Raw genomic sequence first — 21,646 nt, 5'->3', positions numbered from 1 at the left:
ATCACACGTTTAACAGAGTGCAGTTCTCGCTGCTCTGCTCCCCCCCCCCCCCAGAGAGATGGTTTCCCCCTCCTCTTTCCTGAGAAGTAGTCATTGTGGTGTTGATGTTGTTATGAGATGCTGAGGGATGGAGTCTCCCCAAGGAAACGTGTTTGTTTTCTTTAATTTAGCTGAAACTGGTGTGAAGCACAGTAAAAAAAACAAAAAGACAGGTCTCTGGTCACTATGGTTATGTGGCTTGTTCTTCGGAGCATCGTCCCCTTGTGTAAACTTTGATTAGTCTGTATCCTATCATCATCCTCTCATTTTGGGGGAAACTTGAGCTGTTCAGCGTGACTGCAGATCTGCTGTGCTTTCTTTTGTTTTTGGTTTTTTTCTAGCAGCATCATAAAATTCTCTGAGATTGGTGATTCATAAAGCGCACTCAACACTTCAGCTGCTGGACTAAACAGTCAGACATTCCTGCCTAGAGGCAATTCTGATTTTTCTGTTTTTTTTCACCCCCCCCCCCCCCCCCCCCCCGCAAGGCTTTCATTTGTGTGTGAAGAGCCTCTGAATAAGACCAGTGAATCATCATCATCATCATCATCATCATCTTCACTGAGACTTACTGTCCACACAATGGCCAGGTTGGAGGAACACACAACCCTCCGCCCACGACCCAGCACACATCTGCGGGGCTGGTTCGTCAGCACTCGGTTGTAATGGCACACACCGTACAGCGTGTACTCCTCTTGCCTGGCTGGCTGAATTCGAGTGAGGGCCATTTTTACTTGTTCCTACGCGTCTTAATCAGGAAGTGGCTTGTTGTTGCACTCCCGGGTTCACAACAGGCCACCTGGGGCACAAAAGCCCAGCGAGCTCGCAGCTTTCGCTGGGGATTAAAATGGAAGAGGAAGTGCTGCTGGTCGAAGGAGGGGACAGATTGTCTTCCTCTTCTTCCTCTTGCTCCACCTTTCAACTGTTGGTTCAGTTGTCAGGCTTCCAAATCGCTGTCCGAGAGGGATCATCCCTCTGGAAGTGTCCTGCTGCCAAAGAAAACATGGAAAGCTCATTAAAAAATTTACTGTGCTCTTGTTCTGATGTGCTTTTCACAAGTGTTTCCTTCTTATGTTACAATGGCAAACCTAAGAACCTGATGCATAGTAACATTGGACTAATGGCTATTCTGCCTGTTAAAGTTAATTTTACTGATCTTTAATCATGCATTTCATGCTTGGAGTGGATCTTTGCATTTTAACCTTGTCACCTTTATTCTTCGAAACGCTCTGAATGTGTTATCGTTCTCAAACGCACACCGCAATGATCACACCTCCTGAGATAAAGGAGGTGAATGTTTCTTTGCAACGACTGCCCGCATTGTTTCTGAGATGCTTGGATGCCCTCTTGCAAAGAAAGTTCACATCGGTGCGAACAAGACGAGAACAAAGAGATGAGATCCGAACAGTAGCTGGAGGCCAGAGCGGCTGATCAGAAACTGATAGGACTTTTAGAACAGGAAGCTTGTGGCCGTGACACTATAATGGTCTTGGCCGCTCTTCTCTCCCAGCTCTTTTGTTGTTGTTGATTTAATGAGATCTTCACCACTGAAAGGTAGTCCTCATCACTTCAGCTCTGCTCGACTTTGGCCTAATTTTAGGCCCCTAAGCTGCTTGATAGCCTGTTGGAGCAAGTTAAGTAAGCTGACGTTACCCAAGTGCAGCTTCAGACATCCCAGTGGGCGAAGAGTTGTGAGATTTTGAAGTATTTGACTGAGATATTACTAACATACTAGAGTCTGACTGTCAGCACGCTATTTTCCCCATTGTGTAAACATTTTAAGTCCATTATGCAAGATTTCTTGTATAAGTGAGTCTTATGTAAGATGCAGTGAGGTGAGACACTTCAGCAACCCGATAATTGGATTGTATTTAATGCCACAGATGAGTTTGATATAGATAATGTGTCTGTTACATAGTTTATTATCTTTAAAGCTTAAAATTTTGAACTTACTGTTAACACACCGGCCACATTTCTCTTCAGGTTGAGTTACGTTTGTGTCCACTTGATGAACAGAGGCTTAATATTAACCCCAGTTTAATTGTTCTGTTTTGGTCTCCACCAGCAGCTTCCTCCCGACTTTATGAGAGACTTGAGAATGAACCCGTTCTTTTAAAGCAAGCCATTTTGGTAATGCTTATTAGGAGTTATTTGAGGACCCCTTTCTAAATGAATAGGGGTGAACCATAGCTGTCGGAGGTCAATGGGATATAAAAACTGCATGTTTAGTAAATCTGTAGGTTCTCAGTCATCCAGGTCATGGTGGTCTAAGGAACAGGTTCTTAAATGCCGATAAGGTTTAAATACCTGGGACTCTCCAGCGTTTGGTTTTAGAACTGGAAAAAGTCTCTTGGATAAAAGATGAAATGTCTTCAAGAAATTTAAATTAGTCCAGTCACTTTCTTTTCAGGCTCCTTAGAGCTTGCATGTTTAGTAGTTGTTTTCCATGGGGCGTCATCAGCTTCTCCGATCATTGTGCAGGAATTTTGGAGTTTTGTCCCCCTTGTCTGCTTCAGTTCATTGAGGTTTGTTGGCATTTATTTATGCACAGCTATCTTAATGTCCTGTCACTGCATTTCAATGGGCTTGAGGTCTGGGCTTGGACTGGACCATTGCACCACCTTGATTCTTTTTGTTTTCAGCAGTTTTTCAGTCAAGCTTTGAAAACATGGCTTCACATTTCACTTTACAGTACTTTAGGATGCAGATGAGTTCATGGTTAACTCGGTGACTGCAACGTGCCCAGGTACAATGAAGGAAAACCCGACATGCAGAGGGTATTTTTCCAGTTACCTGGATCCACTTACCTTAACCAGCTTTGTGTGAAGCCAGTGTTATCAACTTGCTATGTTAACCCTGGTTGTCCTGATCTAGATACGAGCAAGTTCACATGAAAGGGGTGGTGCTGGCATCATCTGACCAATCACATTTATTTGTTTTGATCGATCTCCTTTTGTGGTCAGTAAAAGTGGAAAAGAACTTTTATATTAATAAAATTTATTCTGTTTGCCAACTGTGGGAAAATCTGATGGATTATGATCTCGTTGGACCATTAGTTTTTATTCTTTCATCGAAAGCCCCAATGATGTTTAATGTTCTAATGGCATGTAAATACAAAAACAGAATTCAAATGTAGGCTTAGTCTACCTGTGATTGATATAAAGTCCAAAGGAACAAATAGGTGACTTGATTCATCTATTGATGCATATTGAATAGCAAGACTGTTTACAGCCTATTGGTAAAAAAAAAAAAAAGTTGAAAAAGTCAAGAAAGAAAACAGCATCTAAGAATCTGTATTTATTACTGATGTTCATTTGGGAAACACAAAAACTTTAGACACTAATAAAAATCGATCTTGCTGCTGATTAGTGATGCTGATTTCCAGAGAATTGATTGGTCAATAGTCGGTGATTTCATACCTGTTGATTTTCAACTCCTTGAGCAGGCTAGGTTTGCAGAATAAGTTACTATGGGGGATGCACCCTAGTAAGAAATGATTGTTCTTTGTAAGTACAGAAAACCCCGGTAACCACAAAGTTACCTGGATAAGATATAATTCTGCTTTGTCGTACATGCCTCTGGTCCTGTGTTTGTAAAAGAAACCCAAATCATCACCCCTCCACCACCGTGTTTGACAGTTCATATGAGGTGTTTGTGCTGATATGCTTTGCTTTGATCTTCATTATGAGCAAAGATCTCCTGTTTGGTCTCATCTGTCCAAAGGACGTTGTTGCAGAAGTGATTGGTTCAGATGTAACTTTGCTAAGCTAACTTGTGTTACCAGGTTCTTCTGAGAGAAGAAGCTTTGTCCTGTCAAGCCAGACTTGTTCTGTCTTTTTGTAATCATATTGTCATAAACTTTAACATTTTCCATGCTAACTGAGACCTGCAGATATTTGGCTTTTTTGCAGTTTTTTGAGCATTGCATGGTCTGATTTTTGGGTGAATTTGCTGGGACGTCCACTCCTGGGAAGACTTTGGATTGTGTTAATGCACACCTTAATGCTCCAGATCAGCAAACTGCCAGAACTTCTCCTTTTATAGAGGTTCTCCCGCTTGCTGATGATCAGTTAATCAAGTGTATTTGATTATCAGCTCTTGGCTGCTACTTACCCTATCAGTTCCCGTGGAAGCAGTAATGGTGTGCCTAGCACTTTCACAGGACTGCATAGAGCACTGCACACCTGTACTTCACTAAAGCAAATCTTCTAAAACATTATTTATTTCCCTACATTTTGTGGCTCAAATGCAGTCCAAAATGCTTTCCAACTACATCTGCTTTGAGTGTTTTGTGATGTGTTCTACATCCCACATTCTGAAATTGCAGTGTCAAAGTTGTCCTCACTTAGCTTCCAGTTTAGGAAAATTATCTTTTTTTTCTCTAAGTTTGACATTCATAAATAAACACCAATATTAAACTGAGCTGTCCTCTCACAGAGCCCCACTTGTTGGTTTTGAAGTGACTGTTGTTGCCTCTGTGCATTGATAATTCTCTGAAACAAGTTGGGTCCTTGAAAGCTGCATGAATGCCGTGAAAGTGACCGCAGTGAATGCCTGCACAGCCATGTTGTGTTATCCAGTGTACTCGGAGAGTTGGAAGGATACAAAGCTGCCCTGTATCAGAGCACAGGAAATGTAATTGCACTTATTAAAATAATTCAGCTGCTATCTGACAGACTGATCTGTGGTTTCAGACAAGATTATCTTGTGCTCTTGGGAAATATTTGGCAGAAACCTTTTTTTTTTCAGCTCTTTGTGGGCACCAGTAGCTCTTAACAGCCTGTAAACTGACCATCGCTCTCTTTTTCATCATCAGTCCAGTGACCTCAAATTGCACATTACTGGAAAGTAGCCTGAGGTCCACAGGGTATTAGAATAATGGCTCCCAGCTCCACTTGTAGGGACCTTAACAGCTGCTGGATTTCACTGGATGTATTAGTCGAGTTCGTTTAACAGGCAGAAAGCCATTTTTGGCTGGTTGGAGAGAAATCCCCCTCCTGCAGGGAATGTTTGATTTATTTTTCTGCAAACTGGCATTTCTTAAACCAGAACCCAACTTTAAAATATTCAGCCTACTCTACTACAGACAATATTTTGCATTTTTCTTTTCTATTACTAAAGTGCTAAATCTCTTCATTCAGTAAGTGGCAAACTCTTGTGTCAGTTGATTCAGCCAGATTCATTTTTGTTGAAAAACTGTTAATTTCTAGTTTATTCACAGGTCGACCTGCCAGTTGTGGTAATCTATGGTAAATGCCAGTTGGGTTCCACAGTGGTGGACGTCGGCCTTCAGACAACCCTCATGAACTCTGTTTCTGACATCAGTGGCCTGCTGGAGGTCATTTTGTAGTTCTCTGGCAGTACTGATCCAGTTTCTCTTTCCATAACCGAGTAAATACCGTTCCTGGTGATGGGTTAAGTACCTTCGGCCCTTTTCAGCTCTCCTGGAGTAACTACCTCTCCTGAAATCTCCTGCATGCTCTTGAGACTGTGCTGAGAGACACAGCAGACCTTCTGGCGATGGCACATATTGATATGCCATCCGGGTGGAGCCGAACTACCTAATAACACCAAAGCAGCTGAAACTGATTAACAAACCCCTCTGCTTAACTGACCAGATCAGTCCCAGAAGTTTGAAGTTTTAAAGGGACTGGATGTATTTTGCAAGCTCACAGATGCAGCTTATGCTCCATTAGTAGCACCAACCTCCATTAGATGAGTCCTACAGCTGCTGACGAGACTTGGACAACAGTCAGATATCATCAAAATTTCTCTTATTTCAGGTCTTGCCACAGCATCCCATATTGGTTAACATCAGGGCAATGATGTTGAATCTTTGTCTTTTTCTTTTGACCGTTCAGTGGTTTGCTTCAGGTCATTTTTGTCATATCTGCATCTGCCAACCTCTCCTCACATCGCACTTTCCTCTAAAAGTTCTTGCTTTTTCATTGTTCCCTCAACTAAGCTTCAAACATAGTGTGCCATATTCAGCTTCTAACTCACCTTGCCTGCAGAACATCCCAGAAGTTTGGTGGAACATTCATGTCCTTCCATTAACATCATTTCTATTCAGAATTTTATTTTTCCCCCTAATAATGGGATTTTTAACAAGTTGTAGAGATTTTTGCAGGTGCTTAGCTGTTACTTCGGGTTCTTTATCACCTCGTTCAGGATTACACGCTGTTCTCTTGGTGCGAGCTTTGCAGGACACCCACTCCTAGGGAGAGGAGTAACACTCCTGAATTTCCATTGTGGACACGTTGCCTTATTGTGGACTGATGAACAATTTAGGCTTTAGAAATTCTTGTGTAGTGTGTTCATTCTCTGTAATGCATTTTCAGGTCCTGTGAAAGTTTGTGTGCTCAAGGCCTGACTCATCTTTGTGGAGAAGCGTAATCACCAGACTTTCTATGGTTTCATTTATGGCTGAAGGGCACTACTTTATGTGTTCCACATAGACAATAAAAGACTGCACACTGATGATAGCAGATTTTGAGGGATCGTGGCTGAAAATTTGTAAAATTAAGCCACCATCGTAGCAGTTTAGCCTTCTGCGAGAAAATGTTGTATCCTACAAGCCTGACTTTAGATTTTGGTTTCCAGTCTTAATGAGGGAGCCCACAAGGTTTCCCTGAACTGATTTCGAACTCGACTCAGGTTTCATCATCGCTTCTGTGTCTGATTTAAAGGTGTCGCCTCACTTTTCAGGAATGACTTTAGGTATTACCTTACCTGGATTATCGACTTCCGACTCTTCCATCCCATATGTTGCGTAACTGCCCGCTCTAATGCATCTTACACAAGATGAATCAGTGTGATTACCCCGCAGTAACACAATGCAGGCACCGTCTGTGAATATCAGTAAGCAAGGCTCTGTTGTCAAAGCCCGCCACCACCTCCATGAACGTACTTCCTCCGTCAAAATTGCCCCGCATTTTTATAATCGCCAAGAACAACCAGCTGAGGTCGTGGCCTAGAATTTATTTATTTTTTTCTTCTAGATGAGAGATAGGAGGCTCGCTTTGCATCTGCATCTGCAGCATCAGCCTCTGGTTTCATACAGAGAGCAGCCCACATTTCGCATTAGTCAGCCAGTTTGAGTTGGATATCTGCACATGGTGGTGTTGTGTGACTGCAGACTGTCACACACAGCTCGTTCTGTCATCCAAGAGCAGCGAAACGGGGAGCTCTGTGGCTCTGGGAGGAACTTAAAATTCAGACATTATTGAGTCAGTGTGCTGACTTGATTGTGCAGTCTTTGACACTGGGTCAGGAACAGTTTGCAGGCATACAGTCATTTTCATTGTGCGTAATATATTGAGATAAGGTTCAATAAAGGGTCCAATTTCGATGACTCTTTCTCTCATCACTTAGTGCTGCTCCCAAATGGCTGTTTAGTTAAGTTGCACTTTCGCTAATGATTATTGTCACTCCCCAGTTAATTATGCAGCTTATAAAATACTAAACTAATTCCACTTGCTAGATTGGAGTAGGTCAATTCTCAAATCTGAAACATGGAGCTTGAAAATATTCATCACTTTTGCTTTAATAGTTTTTTACTTGGCAAACTTAGTTTTTGTCTGATCAGTTTAATTCTTGCATAACTGCATCCATGTGTATGCATGTGCACACGCAGTGTGTGGGCAGCAGCATTGCCATATGCATGCTTCTAGCAGAGATCACACGTATTATTTCCTGTGAATGATGAACTAATAGAATTAATTGAGTCAGAGCTTGCAGCACAGTTTGTCATGCTTCATGCATTGACATTGTAAGTTGTCATTCACAGGAAGTGATGTTGCTGCCTGTCAGTCTAGTGAGCAAGGGGGACCGAAACCGTGTTATACACCCTTAACCATGCTCTCTCAGTGAGTTCATAGGCTTCCTGTGGTTTTCTTCATTGTGTTTCCTTTGCTGCAGAAAGCAGAACACATGCTCTGAAAAACCACGCTCGAGAGTTGCTTGTCAGGCGGCGCGTGCTGATGGCGGAGGAATTTTGCACTTCGAATGTCCGTACAGCTGTGGAAATTGGTGGCGTGTGCTGAATAAGAATGACGCCCATTGCCTTAATGGCAGCAGCAGCTGTGGTGGGAAGATAGTGCTGTAACAGGCCAGCAAGTAGTGCACCAACTCATTCACCTGCACAAGCCCTTGAATTTGCATATGGTCCCACATCATATGTCAGAATGAGGTCAAGTCAGAAGGGCGCACGCTTCCAGCCTTCACCGTTCTGTTTGCGGTGAGTGCACTCCACCTCATCACACCTGGAGCATGGCTTTGCAACAAAGTAGTGTGCGTTTGCCCACACAGGCCTCTGTTTGTGTACCACGATACTGACTGACCCTCCCCCCTCTGTAAGAGGGAGGGATGGGGGATTAGCGTGGATTTGATGGCCATGGTGGGACTTACTGCAGCCAGTGGCGCTGAGTTTACAGCCTGTTGGGAGGTGGTGATTACACTATGAAAACATAATGGAGCCTTTGATGTTAGTCGCACTGGGTTTAGGAACACTGTAGATCTTCACTTTCTGTATATCCACACATAGACTTTAATTTTGATCCAGTAATGTAATAAACGAAGGGCATTTTCCTTCTTTTCCAATGAGCTGCCATTAATATCACGTACTTCCCAATTAGTAGTGTGAATCTATTGAAACAAGTTTCCAGTTTTGACAATAGTTAAAAAAAACTTGTCAGTACTGTCACCTAATAAAACTGAAAAAAAATATGCTTCAGCGGGAAATGGTAAATGGCCTGTATTTATATAGCGCTTTACTAGTCCCTAAGGACCCCAAAGCGCTTTACATATCCAGTCATCCACCCATTCACGCACACATTCACACACTGGTGATGGCAAGCTACATTGTAGCCACAGCCACCCTGGGGCGCACTGACAGAGGCGAGGCTGCCGGACACTGGCGCCACCGGGCCCTCTGACCACCACCAGTAGGCAACGGGTGAAGTGTCTTGCCCAAGGACACAACGACCGAGACTGTCCAAGCCGGGGCTCGAACCGGCAACCTTCCGATTACAAGGCGAACTCCCAACTCTTGAGCCACGATCGCCCCACACCAAAGCAGCTGAACCACTTCAGCGTGCTGTGTCCACATAACCCGATGTGCAGTTACTTTTCTTGAGAGGTGCACATCAGGTTATGGCGTTGGGTTGAAGGGAGTTTAACCTACTGCCTATACTCATCATCTATGCACGAGAGAAACATTTATTTCCTGGGGTGACGCCAGAGGTGGGACCAAGTCATTGTTTTGCAAGTCTCAAGTAAGTCTCAAGTCTTTATCCTCAAGTCTCAAGTCAAGTCTCAAGTAATGTCAGGCAAGTCAGAGTCGAGTCTCAAGTCACTGGTGTAAAAGTCCGAGTCAAGTCACAAGTCTGAAACTTTGAATTTCAAGTCCTTTCGAGTCTTTAAAAAAAAAAAAAACGAAAAAATAATGTTGCAGTTATATGCTAAATGTAAATATTAGACCATGTAATTTTAAAATCTGTGTTTTTCTCAACACATGACAAAATAGTGAACTTAGAAAATATACACAAATTGTGAAATTGCACCTCTTTAAAATGCAGCTCAATTAAACCTAGCTCCAAGAATAATTTTCACCGACAGTTCTGAGATAAGCTGCATGTTATTCTTGGATGCGGTTGTAGGACCGGCTTTAAAATCGCATGACAAAAATATCATACACATTAAAAAAAACTGTATCACCAACGTAGCCTGGACAACATTTGCTAGTTAGATGAAGTCAGCTATCTCATTGTAGCATATTTATATGCATATTTATAATCATACGGTTCTTGGAGTGAGTGCACACACTCATGAAGTTTAGTAACTTCCGGTCACTGCAACAAGCCCAGGTACAGTTTACCGACGGATGGGTGCAGGACCTTGAAACGCACCGTGTAGAACGAAAGACCATCGTACGTATCATAAGTTTACCAGTCTCAAAAATTGTCGTCATAAATATACATTCCTTAACCGTTTATTAATAGGACCTTTGAGCTCAACGGTAATTAATTAGTAGTGGAAATAATTTCTGGTAGCATCACAGAAATGTAGCAGTGACAACAATATTGTATGCTGTAATCGTACTGGGCAATTAGTGATACAAAAAACCTGTTTTATCCTGTGAATAAAAGCATATGTTTTTGTCAATGTACCATAATAACAGAAGCGAAACGCAATATTGTGTCAGGACAATTCACTATTTATGCACAATAAATAAAGGAGCATAGCGCGACCATTTCTGTTCAGCGCCAGACTTGCTTGTAACCTATATCACCAATTATGTTATGAAAATGACGTATTAACTACTAAAAAACACTGACCTTCGTGTAAATGCTTGGAGCAGACTAACCTGTGAGCTGGAGTGTTCTGGGACGTTATATTTGATCTTTGAATGGCTGCAATCCAGGCCATCCGTCGCATCTTTGTTACTTCGGAAACATGGCTTGAACAATTTCTCTTCAACGACGTAATCCGATAACAACCGATCTCTTTACCCGTCGGCTTCCCGTGGCTGTCATGCGACCGGCTATTGCAGTTAATAATACAACGGCTTCTTGACATTTTTGTGTTTCTTTTTATCGCTGTATAACTGATTTTAATTGAAAGCCTGCGTGCGCTAGTACCGCTTGCCACGAGTTCCCAGAATCCTTTGCGGTTCTACCCGTGAATGACGTCACATTTTCAATCTCTATATAATATGCATGTTAAATTTTATATTTGGGGTAAAATATCAAGTCTTTTCAAGTAAACCGGTTCAAGTCCAATTCAAGTCCCAAGTCATTGGTGTAAAAGTCCAAGTCAAGTCACAAGTCTTAGAACATTTTTTCAAGTCAAGTCTAAAGTCATAAAATTAATGACTCGAGTCTGACTCGAGTCCAAGTCATGTGACTCGAGTCCACACCTCTGGGTGACGCGTCGCCAGCTGTAGCAGCTCTTCCTCGGTAGCCTGGTTGTAATAAATGATGTGGATATTTTTCTTTCTGTGAAGCATTTTTTTGTTTCCATCTTTAGCTGGAACTGTTTTCTTGCATATTTTGAAACATACTATGCTTTGTTGGAGCAGCTGTGACAACAATTTAGTACTTGAAGAACTAAACTGTTGTCAGGCGGACATGGACTCTCCGTCTCAGACATGCCTGGGCTTGTTTCGTTATAGCCTGCATGTAGATGGATTTTGTTGCTAAACTTGGTATTGTTGCAGACAACATAGATGAAACTTTATTAATCCCTCGGGTGGGTTCCTCCGGGAAATTCAGTAACATGATGTGGCACAGCCCTACTGGCCGTGGTACTTTAGTAGTAGTCATTTATCATTCAGATGCCTCTCCAGGAAGGAGCTCATCCTGCAGGTTGCACAGACTCCAGTTCCTTTATCTTGAATTGCAGCTGGTGTCTGTGGTCTTTACTGTGCTCTGGATCTGCTGCCAGAATCTTCCGGTGGAGACCTGTTCTCACCAACCGAGAACCGACCAATTCTCTAACATTACAATAAGAACAACATGTAAAAGCACGTAGAAACCGGAAAAGTGGATAATATAGATATACTTGCAAGAGGAAGCCCTAATGTCTGCTCCTTCAGATGTAAAAGGAACATACAGGAAGTAACCTAAATATTTCAAACTATTTTGGGCTTAAATGTGATGGTTGATTTTGCAACTTGAGTAAAAGAAACTCGGTAATTTTGTCATAAGGAGTCTTCTTATAATAATTACATGATATATTATAGCACCACCTTTTTTGAATAATAATTCCTCTGTGTTATCCTTTAATCCTAATGAAAGACATTAGAGTTGTAAGACTGTGTGCTAATCAATAATCTGCCTTTTAGATCATAATAAGCCCAGCTCACGTGACCCAGTAAATCTTTAAGAGCTTGACATCGAACCATCCTGAAGGTGTGCAATAAAAACAAGGAAAAAAGTCACCACGCTTCCTGCTCAGCAAGCTTTATTATCTATGTGGTATCATGGCAACAGATACAGATTGCTTGAGCAAATATTCCCCTAATTTGGTATTTGTTTTTAAAGGCGCTCACGTATGGAAGCAGATGGCAGAGGAAGACACGCTATCTGCCATCCTAAATGGGTGTTTTTCGAGGTTTTAAAAGTGTTTGCTGTGCTTTTGGCTGCGCGCAAGCGTCAAGCGTACGCCAGCACAGAAGGCTGCTGGCCATAGTCGGGGACTTGGCCAGTTCTCAGTAAATATTCCCAATATGCCGTTTGTGTACTCTGGCCTGTGTGCCTCTGAGTGCCCCCTATCTACTCACTGATGATGTGTCAATATTGTCTGAGCGCATATAAAGCAGGACTCTTTCTCTTTTTCTGTCTTGCTTTCTTCCAGCGGTGCGTTTTCTGAAGTGGTGATGGCGCGGGAGAAGGCCACGGGGAAGATGGTTGCAATCAAGTGTATCCCGAAAAAAGCGCTCAAGGGGAAGGAGACGAGCATTGAAAACGAAATTGCCGTCCTAAGGAAGTAGGTACCTCACATAGGCTGCATGTAAAAGTGCCAGAAGTGACCCTATTTGGATGATGCGGTGCCCTAGTTATCAGCTAATGCTTCCAAGCTCGTGAGAAGACTGCACATTGCACAGATACAGAGACTTGCTAATCTGGAAAAGAACCTGACTCATAAAGTAGAATTTCATGCACCAGAACTGGAGCACAGACCTCAGGACAGTGCAATCACTGAGACTGTATAAAAAAGACAGCAGACTTGGGTTCAGGGTTGGGAGCAGAGCGTATACAGAGGGCGAACAGCTAGCTATGACAGGGGGGGACATTTGACTCAAGACACTTTGCTATTCCACAAAGCTGAAAAATGCACTTCCATTCAGACATGCTAAACATAATTACAACCATACACGCTCAGTGGACTCATAAAGAAATGTAGCAGTCATAAAAGTGCAAAAATATCTTCTAGATTGCAGAGGCAAAGCAGGGGGCGAACAGGAGAGAGATGTTGTTTAGGTGCAGAAGTGAATTAATGAGCTCACCACACACTAGAACAGCTGACTGTGAGCGCACAACGTCCTCAACACATTTAATTTGTTTTGCAATTTTCAGCGGTTTAAAAGTAGCTGTAGAAGCTGAAGCTGCACAGGCCCATCAGCTCCGTCATGCTTGTTACCATGATTGCTGCACATTGCTACTGTTAACCAAATAATTAAATTAAACTTGCACTGCAGTAACTTATCAGGCGATGGATGTTTAAGTTTTTCATTATTACCGAACTGCATTGCTTAGTGCAAGCATAATAATAGAATTCAGCTGAATGAACAGTAGGGGCTACCAAACCAGGTCTTCACGGCCCTCTACGAACTTGCTCTGTCCCCATAAAAATCTCAGCTAGAGCCGCCTCGCGCTAATGCCATCAAGTTTCAAAACACCAAGATGGTGTTCATAAAATGTTAAGCAGTCACCAGTGGGTAATTTAATTATGACTGTGGTCATCTTTTATATACAGTCTATGCTTACAATCCACACACAAAAAAATATTTGACAGATGGTGCCCTTAATAAACAAAAACCCTTTTATCTCAAGCTAACATTGCTGAACTCCAAGTCAGTGAAGCCTGGCAGAATCTCTGTTAAATTGTTTTTACTGTGCCATGTTTATCTCTGATTTAAAGTTTGGTATTTTAACTTCACTGAATGATGAAGCGAGACTCAAGTGGCCTTTCGAGGAACTTTGTTGACCCAGCTGCAGGGTTGTTTAGCAAGGTTCGTGTCATCCTCTGGGGAAACTTGTTTCTCTTTCTCTGCAACCCTGAGCTGGTTTATTTAGTCTCAGTTTATTTAACAGTCATTGTCGGGCTTAAGTGACTTCCTCACCTAATCCCATCTATCGATTTATTTTGCGTGTACACACATAGACACACACCCACACACCTACAGGGTATGATAGGATTGCTCTGACACCAGGTGACACTCCATCCTCCTCCAGGGCCTGATGGGTAATTGCTGCAAGAAGCTCAGTTATCACTCACTCTTGAAGTGAGTGCCTGGTTACAGTTGCTATCCTTTGACTTCCTCTCTTTTTCCCCCCCCTCCCTGTCATGGTTACGCATCCATTTTCCTTCTCGTCCTCTTACCCTTTACTCGTCTGTGTTAGTCTAACAGGCCTCAAACCGAAACCTCATTTTCATTCTGGACTTTGAAAAGGAGAGAAGTTGTGAAGATTGTTTGGTCCTTTGAGACTCTCCCCGCCTCCTCTTTTTCCACCCCCACACTGGCCCTTCTGAAGATGCTCTGTCATCTGTGTATCACCTTGCCTTTGCACACTTTTTTTTCCCCTATCTTGGTTACCTGGACACAGGCTCTCCCAGCATCTGTGTTATTTTCTTCAGGTGCTCCTGCTAACAGGGGTTGCCGTTCATGACTCATCGCTCCGTGTCATCTAAGAATCCCCACACTCGCTGCCATTTACAAAAGGTTTTTTTTAATTTCCCCCACCCTGTATGAGCAATACATTACACTAGGTTCATTTTTCGTAACTGTGGACGTGCACACATTCTATAATGGAAAGCAAAAAGGGCTTTCAGTCGACAGGGCATCATTTTAACCAAAGAAAAGTCTAATTAGACCTCATTTGTAGCCTGTGCTGAAATGAACAGAAGCTGACAGCAAGAAAAGTGAATTTTCTTTTCTCCTTCTGCAGGATAAAGCATGAGAATATAGTGGCTCTGGAGGACATCTATGAGAGCTCAAACCACCTGTACCTCATAATGCAGCTGTAAGTACATCAAGCCACCACTGGTCAGCTCTTTGCTTCCCATTTGGCTTGTCATTTTGATAATGTGGTTTTTTGTTGCTTTGTTTTTTTTGCTTGAGTAAGTGTCTTTAATATCCTTGAGACATCTTTGCTGAAGTAAATGCAGCAATGCTTTAAAGAGACAGGAGTCCATTTCTGTAAGAGTAGTGCAATTTAAAAAAACAACAACAACTAACGAGTATGTTTCCATGCAGTACTTTAGGTCACATTTGTGTTTCTTGCAGAGATAATAATCAGTATATTGTTGACATTCCCTTATATGTTCAGTAAACATGAAGCTGAGCCCACGAGTTATCTTGGCTTGGCATAAAGACTGGAAACACTTGGGAACAGCTAGCTTGGCTTAACTTTAGAGGCAAAAAAAAGCATGAGCTTTTACAAAGATTTTACAAGGAGCTACATGCTTATAATGGACACTACTGAATTTTATTTTTAAGAAAGAAACAAATATCACAGATAATGTGATAGATGTGCATAGATCCACAGGCTATATATAAAAGATGGACGTAACCACAGTGACAGCTGATCTGCTGGTCAGTGAAGTGCCTTTTTCAGACCTTGTGCTGAGGATCGACCTTGTTGCCATATTAGTGTTTTTGAAATCGGATGGTGGCTATAGACTGTATATAAAAGATGGACATAGTCACTGTTTTGTAACATCAGCATTGCCATATGGGATACTTGCGGGCTATTGATTTATTTATTTTGGAGCTAAACGATACGATATTTGAATGAGAGTGCAGCGGTATCATGTAAGGCAGGGGTCTCCAACTCCAGGCCTCAAGGACCAGTGTGCTGCAGGCTTTAGATATCAACCTGGGTCAGCACACCTGACTCAAATGATTATTGCATTAACAGGCCTCTGGAGAACTTCAGGACATGTTGAGGAGGTAATTTAGCCATTTAAATCAGCTGTGTTGGATTAAGGACACCTCTAAAACCTGCAGGACACCTGCTCTTGAGGCCTGGAGTTGGACACCCCTGAAGTAAGGGAAGCAGGTTTGGTGGGTGCATCTCACAGCAGGAGATACTTGCTAACAAATGCTAAGTAGTGGACTGATAAGCTATTACTGTTTTATTCACCAAAACTGGGCCCACTGACTTGACTTTTGGATCCAGCCTCAAGTGAAGTTTCGGGCATTTTAGCAGTAGCTTCTGAGGGTATAACAAACAAGGGATAACTCATGTTTACATTGTAGCACAGCCTGCTATATTGTCCTCCTTGTCTCTAACAGGGACAAGGAGTAACAGGGACAAGTAATTTTCAGAATGAACATGTGAAACTTGCTACTGAGATGCCAGACTCACCAGGAAAAGGTTTACTGGGGCTGTAGATCAAATGAACAGTAGGCTTATTTTCTCATAGACATTTATGCAGACTTCTAACCAAAGAAGTTGCTAACTGCTAGCCTCCTCAAAAAAATAGCAGGTTTAAGGCACTTCTGCCATCACTTCTCAGACCTTTAAGCTGCACTTTTTTTTCCATTTTTCCACGTTGTTGTCATGAATGAATTACTTAATAAGATTTTTCGTGTTTATTGTCGGGTATGGCTGTTTCCACGGTTGTTTAAGCTCACTGTGCAGCTAAGAATCACTTTTAGGGGACAGATGGGAGGATGGTATCAGTCTTCTTATCCGATTGTCTACAAGAAAGATGATCAATTTATCCTTATAGCAACAATGAGGAGCACATGCATAGCTGTCTGTGGAGTGAAGTTGTGGGATAAAAGGCACTCTGCAGAAATTCTTCTTTGCCATTATGCCGTTTTCCTGCAAACTGCACGTCTTCATGATTTCTGACACCTTTTTCCCTCCCCGGATAATTTCACAGCATTTGTGAGTGATGCACCAGCAATTTAGCCATCCATTACCCGGCCTCTTTGTATCTCTCAAAGGTGCTTAGTGTTTCCGAAGTCTCACTTACGTAAATCTTATTGGTAGCACTATATGAAAGCGCATATTCTTAACTTAATATGAGTCAGTGTTTTTGGTGGGAGTTTTGCCTTTTGTAGCTGCAGTTTAAAGTCATTGAAAATAGCTGGTTCATCAGTTTCAAACAATAATAAACGACTGCTGCATAATGAGTCATCATAGATGGAATTAAAAAAGAAGGTATTTTAGAGCTTTAGCAATATTTCATAGCCGCAAAGTAGATCATTTCATACAGATGAAGCAAACAAGAAGATGCCTATTTTTAGCTTCCTTTCCTTCCTTCTTACAGGTTGTTGTGTTTTATAAGTTGTTTATTTTAATCAAATAAAAAAAACTATTACATTGGGAAGTGACTAAAAGCTAAACAAATTTAAACTGCAGGCATAAATTGGATTATACAAGAAGTGACTAAACTATAGAAATGCATGCAAGGAGCTTCAGTAGAGATTTAGAGGAAATCCCTGAGGGTGAACTTCAACAGGAAGGCTGTTTGAGCGATCCGGAGTGTTGGTTTGGAGATTTTCGTGCAGGTACAAATAAGTAAAGAAGCCCACACTTTTCCTGTGCAAGGGCCCTTTCATTCACTGCTGCATGTAAGGCGTGCAGCAGCTTCAAGGGGAAAATGCAAGCAGGCAAGAATTTGTGGTGTTAAAATGAAATATCAAATTAGAAAGAGCAAACAGTGATACATAAAATGAAAAACAGTAATGCGTTTAATCTTTCTTTGCCTTACGCCTGCTTTTTGTAAAGCACTGCAAATACAGTTTTATGTAACCTTTCCCTCTGCTGTTGTGTGCGTGGACTGACAGGGTGTCTGGAGGCGAGCTGTTTGACCGCATTGTAGAAAAGGGCTTCTACACAGAGATGGATGCCAGTCGGCTTATTCGGCAAGTTTTGGACGCAGTCAACTATTTGCACTCCATGGGCATAGTACACAGAGATCTAAAGGTACTGCGGTATTTGATATTCATAGTCAAACTTCTTTTTTTGTTGGTGTTGATGAGCTGACTGCACTTTTAGTGCTTAACCAGGAAACCTCTTCAGTCACCCTGTAAGGAGGAAATCCCCGCTGTTCAACCTGTGCGAGTGCCATTATACTCAGTACTCATGACCCGCAAAGGTTAAATGTCAGGGATTTTCCTTTTCTGAAAAACCGTCAGAGCTTCCTGGATGTCACATTTTGCCTGACATCTTAATGTCTTGGTGACTAACATCAGTCTAATCGGAAGAATCTGATTATCATCTGGTGGCTGCCTTCCACCAACCACTCAAGTTAACGTTTACAGCCATGTGTGTCCAGACTTGACCTTTTAGATGTAAAATGTTGCGGCTTTATGATTTAATCCAATTAGAGACTGTGTAAAAAGTTGTTAAAAATAGCTTAAGTAATGTCTTTCGTAGCAAAATGTAGACAAAGAACTGCCACAACTGCTGCCAGCGCACACATGACATGACTTCTAACTAAACGCAGACAGACATGCAAATGCATAGGTTTCAGCTTTTGTCTTCTTTTATGCTTTCAGCCTGAGAACTTGCTGTATTTCAGTCCTCACGACGATTCAAAGATCATGATCAGTGACTTTGGCCTGTCAAAGATGGAGGGAACAGGTGGCGTGATGGCCACCGCCTGTGGGACGCCAGGATACGTCGGTGAGGATGCCCTCTGACGCCCTGGCTTTGCTGAAAACTTACTCAGAGACAATTAGATGGTCTCGCTGGCTGAACGTGACCTAATTTAATCTGCCAGTAGCTGCAGGTTAACCTTAGCCATCTGCTTCAGGCACTCCACCAAATATTCACATTGTCCTCCAGCCTCTGTGGCGTCGTGCATGCAGAAAACTGCTAGCATTGCTTTACTGCATAAATATATATGATGTTTTTAAAAAAGAACATTTTGTTGTTGCAGCTCCTGAAGTTTTAGCACAGAAACCTTACAGTAAAGCTGTGGACTGCTGGTCTATTGGGGTCATCGCTTATATTCTGTGAGTAATCATTTTAAAATTCTGCCTTAGTTCTCATACAGGGAGCATGCTTTTCCTTTGTTTCTGTCCTATTATACAGACGGTCAAACTTCCAAATAAAGAGGTAAAAGTATGAGAAAGTGAATCAGCTTGTGATTCACAGCTTTGTTGTTTTTCTACTTCCTACTTTTTAAAATTTATTTATTTATCATTTTTATGTAGGGAAATCTGCAACAGTCATGGGATACCCAGCAAGTAGACAGAGCCTATTTATGGACCACAACACCAAAACCAGCTGCATCTCCCCTAAAGTGTGCTCATGGGGATTCCTTGACAATTAGGAGTGAATGGGACGAAATGGCTAAAAATGATTATTTACTGCCAGCATAAAATCTGTAGGGATTTTTGCAAACAAAGCCCCTCTAGTGAAGTTCCTAAATTAAAAAGAAGAAGAAGCTTTGAGCTGTAAATAAGCATAATAGGCCCCCATTTAAACAGAAACTCTTTATTCAGATCAGAAACTGAGCGGAAAACCTCAGTGAGATTAAAAACCTCTTTGCTCAAAGTGTCCTGATTAAGAAAGGGAGATATATTAGTGAGCAAACACAATGAAATAGATAATAAGATTGAAAATGAAAGATAAACGGCGGTCTCTCTAGTCATGCAGTCAGCTGATCTATTAGGATGCACTGTGCGCAGTAATGCTACGAGCTAAATGCTAGGAAGCCGGTATTTTTGAGCAGATCAAGAATTGGACAAAGATGAAAAGCGGTTAAGTGATTCAACTAAGTTATTAGGAATCACCTCTGTACTGCCCGGATCTCTGAAGTGGTTGCAGGCTGACTATTGGTGCCATTTCTTGACCTTGTGTATATAAAATTATAAAATAAGTGCAATTGGGGACAATTAGGATTTCATATCTTAAGAAAAGTAATAAAGTGCAGTATATAAAAGCAGTCTAAACAGCTGCTCTTCCTATAATTCAAAGCCTGGAAGGCTTTCAGTAGAAAGTGTTACACAAAGCCGCCAACCTAATTATGCAAAGTGGTGTCGATCCCTGGTGTAATGATCTTTTCCTTAAGTGCAGCGAATTTTAAGGTCATTAAGTGTTTCTGATGTTAACAAAAGACACTTCTGCCTGATGTTTGCTGTAGAAAAAAGTTTAGTAATAATAATAATAATAATGCAAAAATTCCCAATCATGTTGCACATGTGTAATTTGAATGCCCGCACCGTCTGTGCCTCTGACTGTTCTCTCTCTGTATTCATGTGCTCGCCATAATCCCTCGGAGGCGCCTCTTGTTGCGTGCTATGCGAAAAATCAAACTGCTTGTAAATGAGATTGGACCACAGCAAATCCTTTTAGATTTGGGTTAAAGTTTGATGATGGCTTTCACACTGGCCGTCGTTGTGTAATCGCACCCTCTTCATCTTTTCAGGCTTTGTGGTTATCCTCCTTTCTACGATGAGAACGATTCGAAGCTGTTTGAGCAGATCCTCAAGGCAGACTATGAGTTTGACGCGCCGTATTGGGACGACATATCTGACTCTGGTGAGTTTTAGCTGTCAGTCTTTGTGTTGGAGGGAAATATGGTAACATTTCTATTTCATGAATTCTGTACTTTACTTAGAAATTTTATGTAGAAGAAATAACTAGACCATGGTTAGCCAAATCCCAAAATGTAAATTGTGTCACTAAATAGAAGAAATGATAGCATCACCTCAGTTTCCTGTTCTTAGCTGACTGCTGTGGTCTACTGCTGCTGTAGCTCATCTGCTACAAGATGCTCAGTTCAGAGATGCTCTTGTGCGCACCTTGGTTGTAACAACGGGTCATTTCAGTTGCTGTTTCCTTCCCTCAAAGCACAGTACAGTGAGTTCACTGTACTCAAACGGTCTTCACAGTCACTGTATATATGTGCAGCAGAGGACGTTTGGGGTGCAGTGGAATAGATTCACATCATAGATGTACAGCTGACCAATCTGGAGCAGCTGTGTGATGCTATCATGTCAATATGAATCAAAATCTCTGAGAGATGTCTCCAGCACCTTGATGAATCTGTGCTGCAAAGACTTAAAGCAATTCTGAAGGCAAAAGGGCGTCCAACCAGATACCTAAGAAAGTGGCCACTAAGTGTATGTATCAAAATTGGCCACCTTTAGGTTCTGTGTGTGTTTTGAAGTCCAGAGTTTTCAGTTTTGATATTTTTGTCTGTTGAAACTGGGTGTAATGATAATTTGAAAGGTGTGTTGAGCTTGTTAGCTAATGTTAGCACAAGCTGGCTAGTTTCCTTGCCAAGGTGTATTTGTGAAATCAGCTGGGATGCTAGCGACAGCCTTAGAACAAAAAGGAATCTACTCTAAGAACTGTACTTTCATGGGCCCATTCCCGAACTGAAATCTCTCAAAATCTTCTGCCATCTGTCCAAACCTATAATACCAGCTCTGATCATCATGTGAGACTATGAAGGATCTCCATCTTTGTGTTTTCATTGATTCACTTTAATCTACAGACACTTTGCTTTGTACATGTACATTGTAAATTTGTAGAAGCTTTACTTCCTCTATAGAGAAGACGTATAAAACAAATTAAAAGCTTTTTGTCATTAAGTGACTTCTTGCAGCCACCTTGCAGTAACTTCACAGCTCTCCAGGGGGCCACGGCACATAATTTTGGAAATGCTTCCCTTGCATACCTTATTGCATCTTATCTCTGAACAAGCAATATGTGGATCTGACAGAGACACCCACATTGCTGCACACTCGTATGGTCGCAGCATGTTAGCCACGGGGTAGCCATCTGGGTAGCCAGATAATAAAGAATACCCTGCTTGTTATTGTTTACTTTATTTTACTCTAAATGGGACATAAATGATCAGTCTCTATGGACGGCATGAAAGTAGGGATTGAGACAAGAGACTCATTAGG

The 21,646-nt window shown here is 41.8% G+C and overlaps 1 protein-coding gene across 1 annotated transcript in view; it reads left to right on the top strand.

Annotated features, from left to right (window-relative positions):
- camk1db (calcium/calmodulin-dependent protein kinase 1Db) overlaps positions 1-21,646 on the top strand; it is a 28,681-nt gene that overhangs the window by 1,720 nt on the left and 5,315 nt on the right. The window contains exons 2-7 of the mRNA XM_085412591.1: positions 12,397-12,528; positions 14,712-14,786; positions 17,567-17,705; positions 18,281-18,407; positions 18,664-18,739; positions 20,158-20,270. Of these exons, the coding sequence (XP_085268717.1) occupies positions 12,397-12,528; positions 14,712-14,786; positions 17,567-17,705; positions 18,281-18,407; positions 18,664-18,739; positions 20,158-20,270 (662 nt within the window). The remainder of the gene's footprint in view (positions 1-12,396; positions 12,529-14,711; positions 14,787-17,566; positions 17,706-18,280; positions 18,408-18,663; positions 18,740-20,157; positions 20,271-21,646) is intronic.

The sequence above is a fragment of the Rhamphochromis longiceps genome, linkage group LG7 (genome assembly GCF_057381845.1).
Source record: "Rhamphochromis longiceps isolate RC_006_pf linkage group LG7, R_longiceps_female_GT1.1, whole genome shotgun sequence".
Classification (NCBI taxonomy): domain Eukaryota; kingdom Metazoa; phylum Chordata; class Actinopteri; order Cichliformes; family Cichlidae; genus Rhamphochromis; species Rhamphochromis longiceps.
This window is presented reverse-complemented; position numbering and strand designations above follow the sequence as displayed.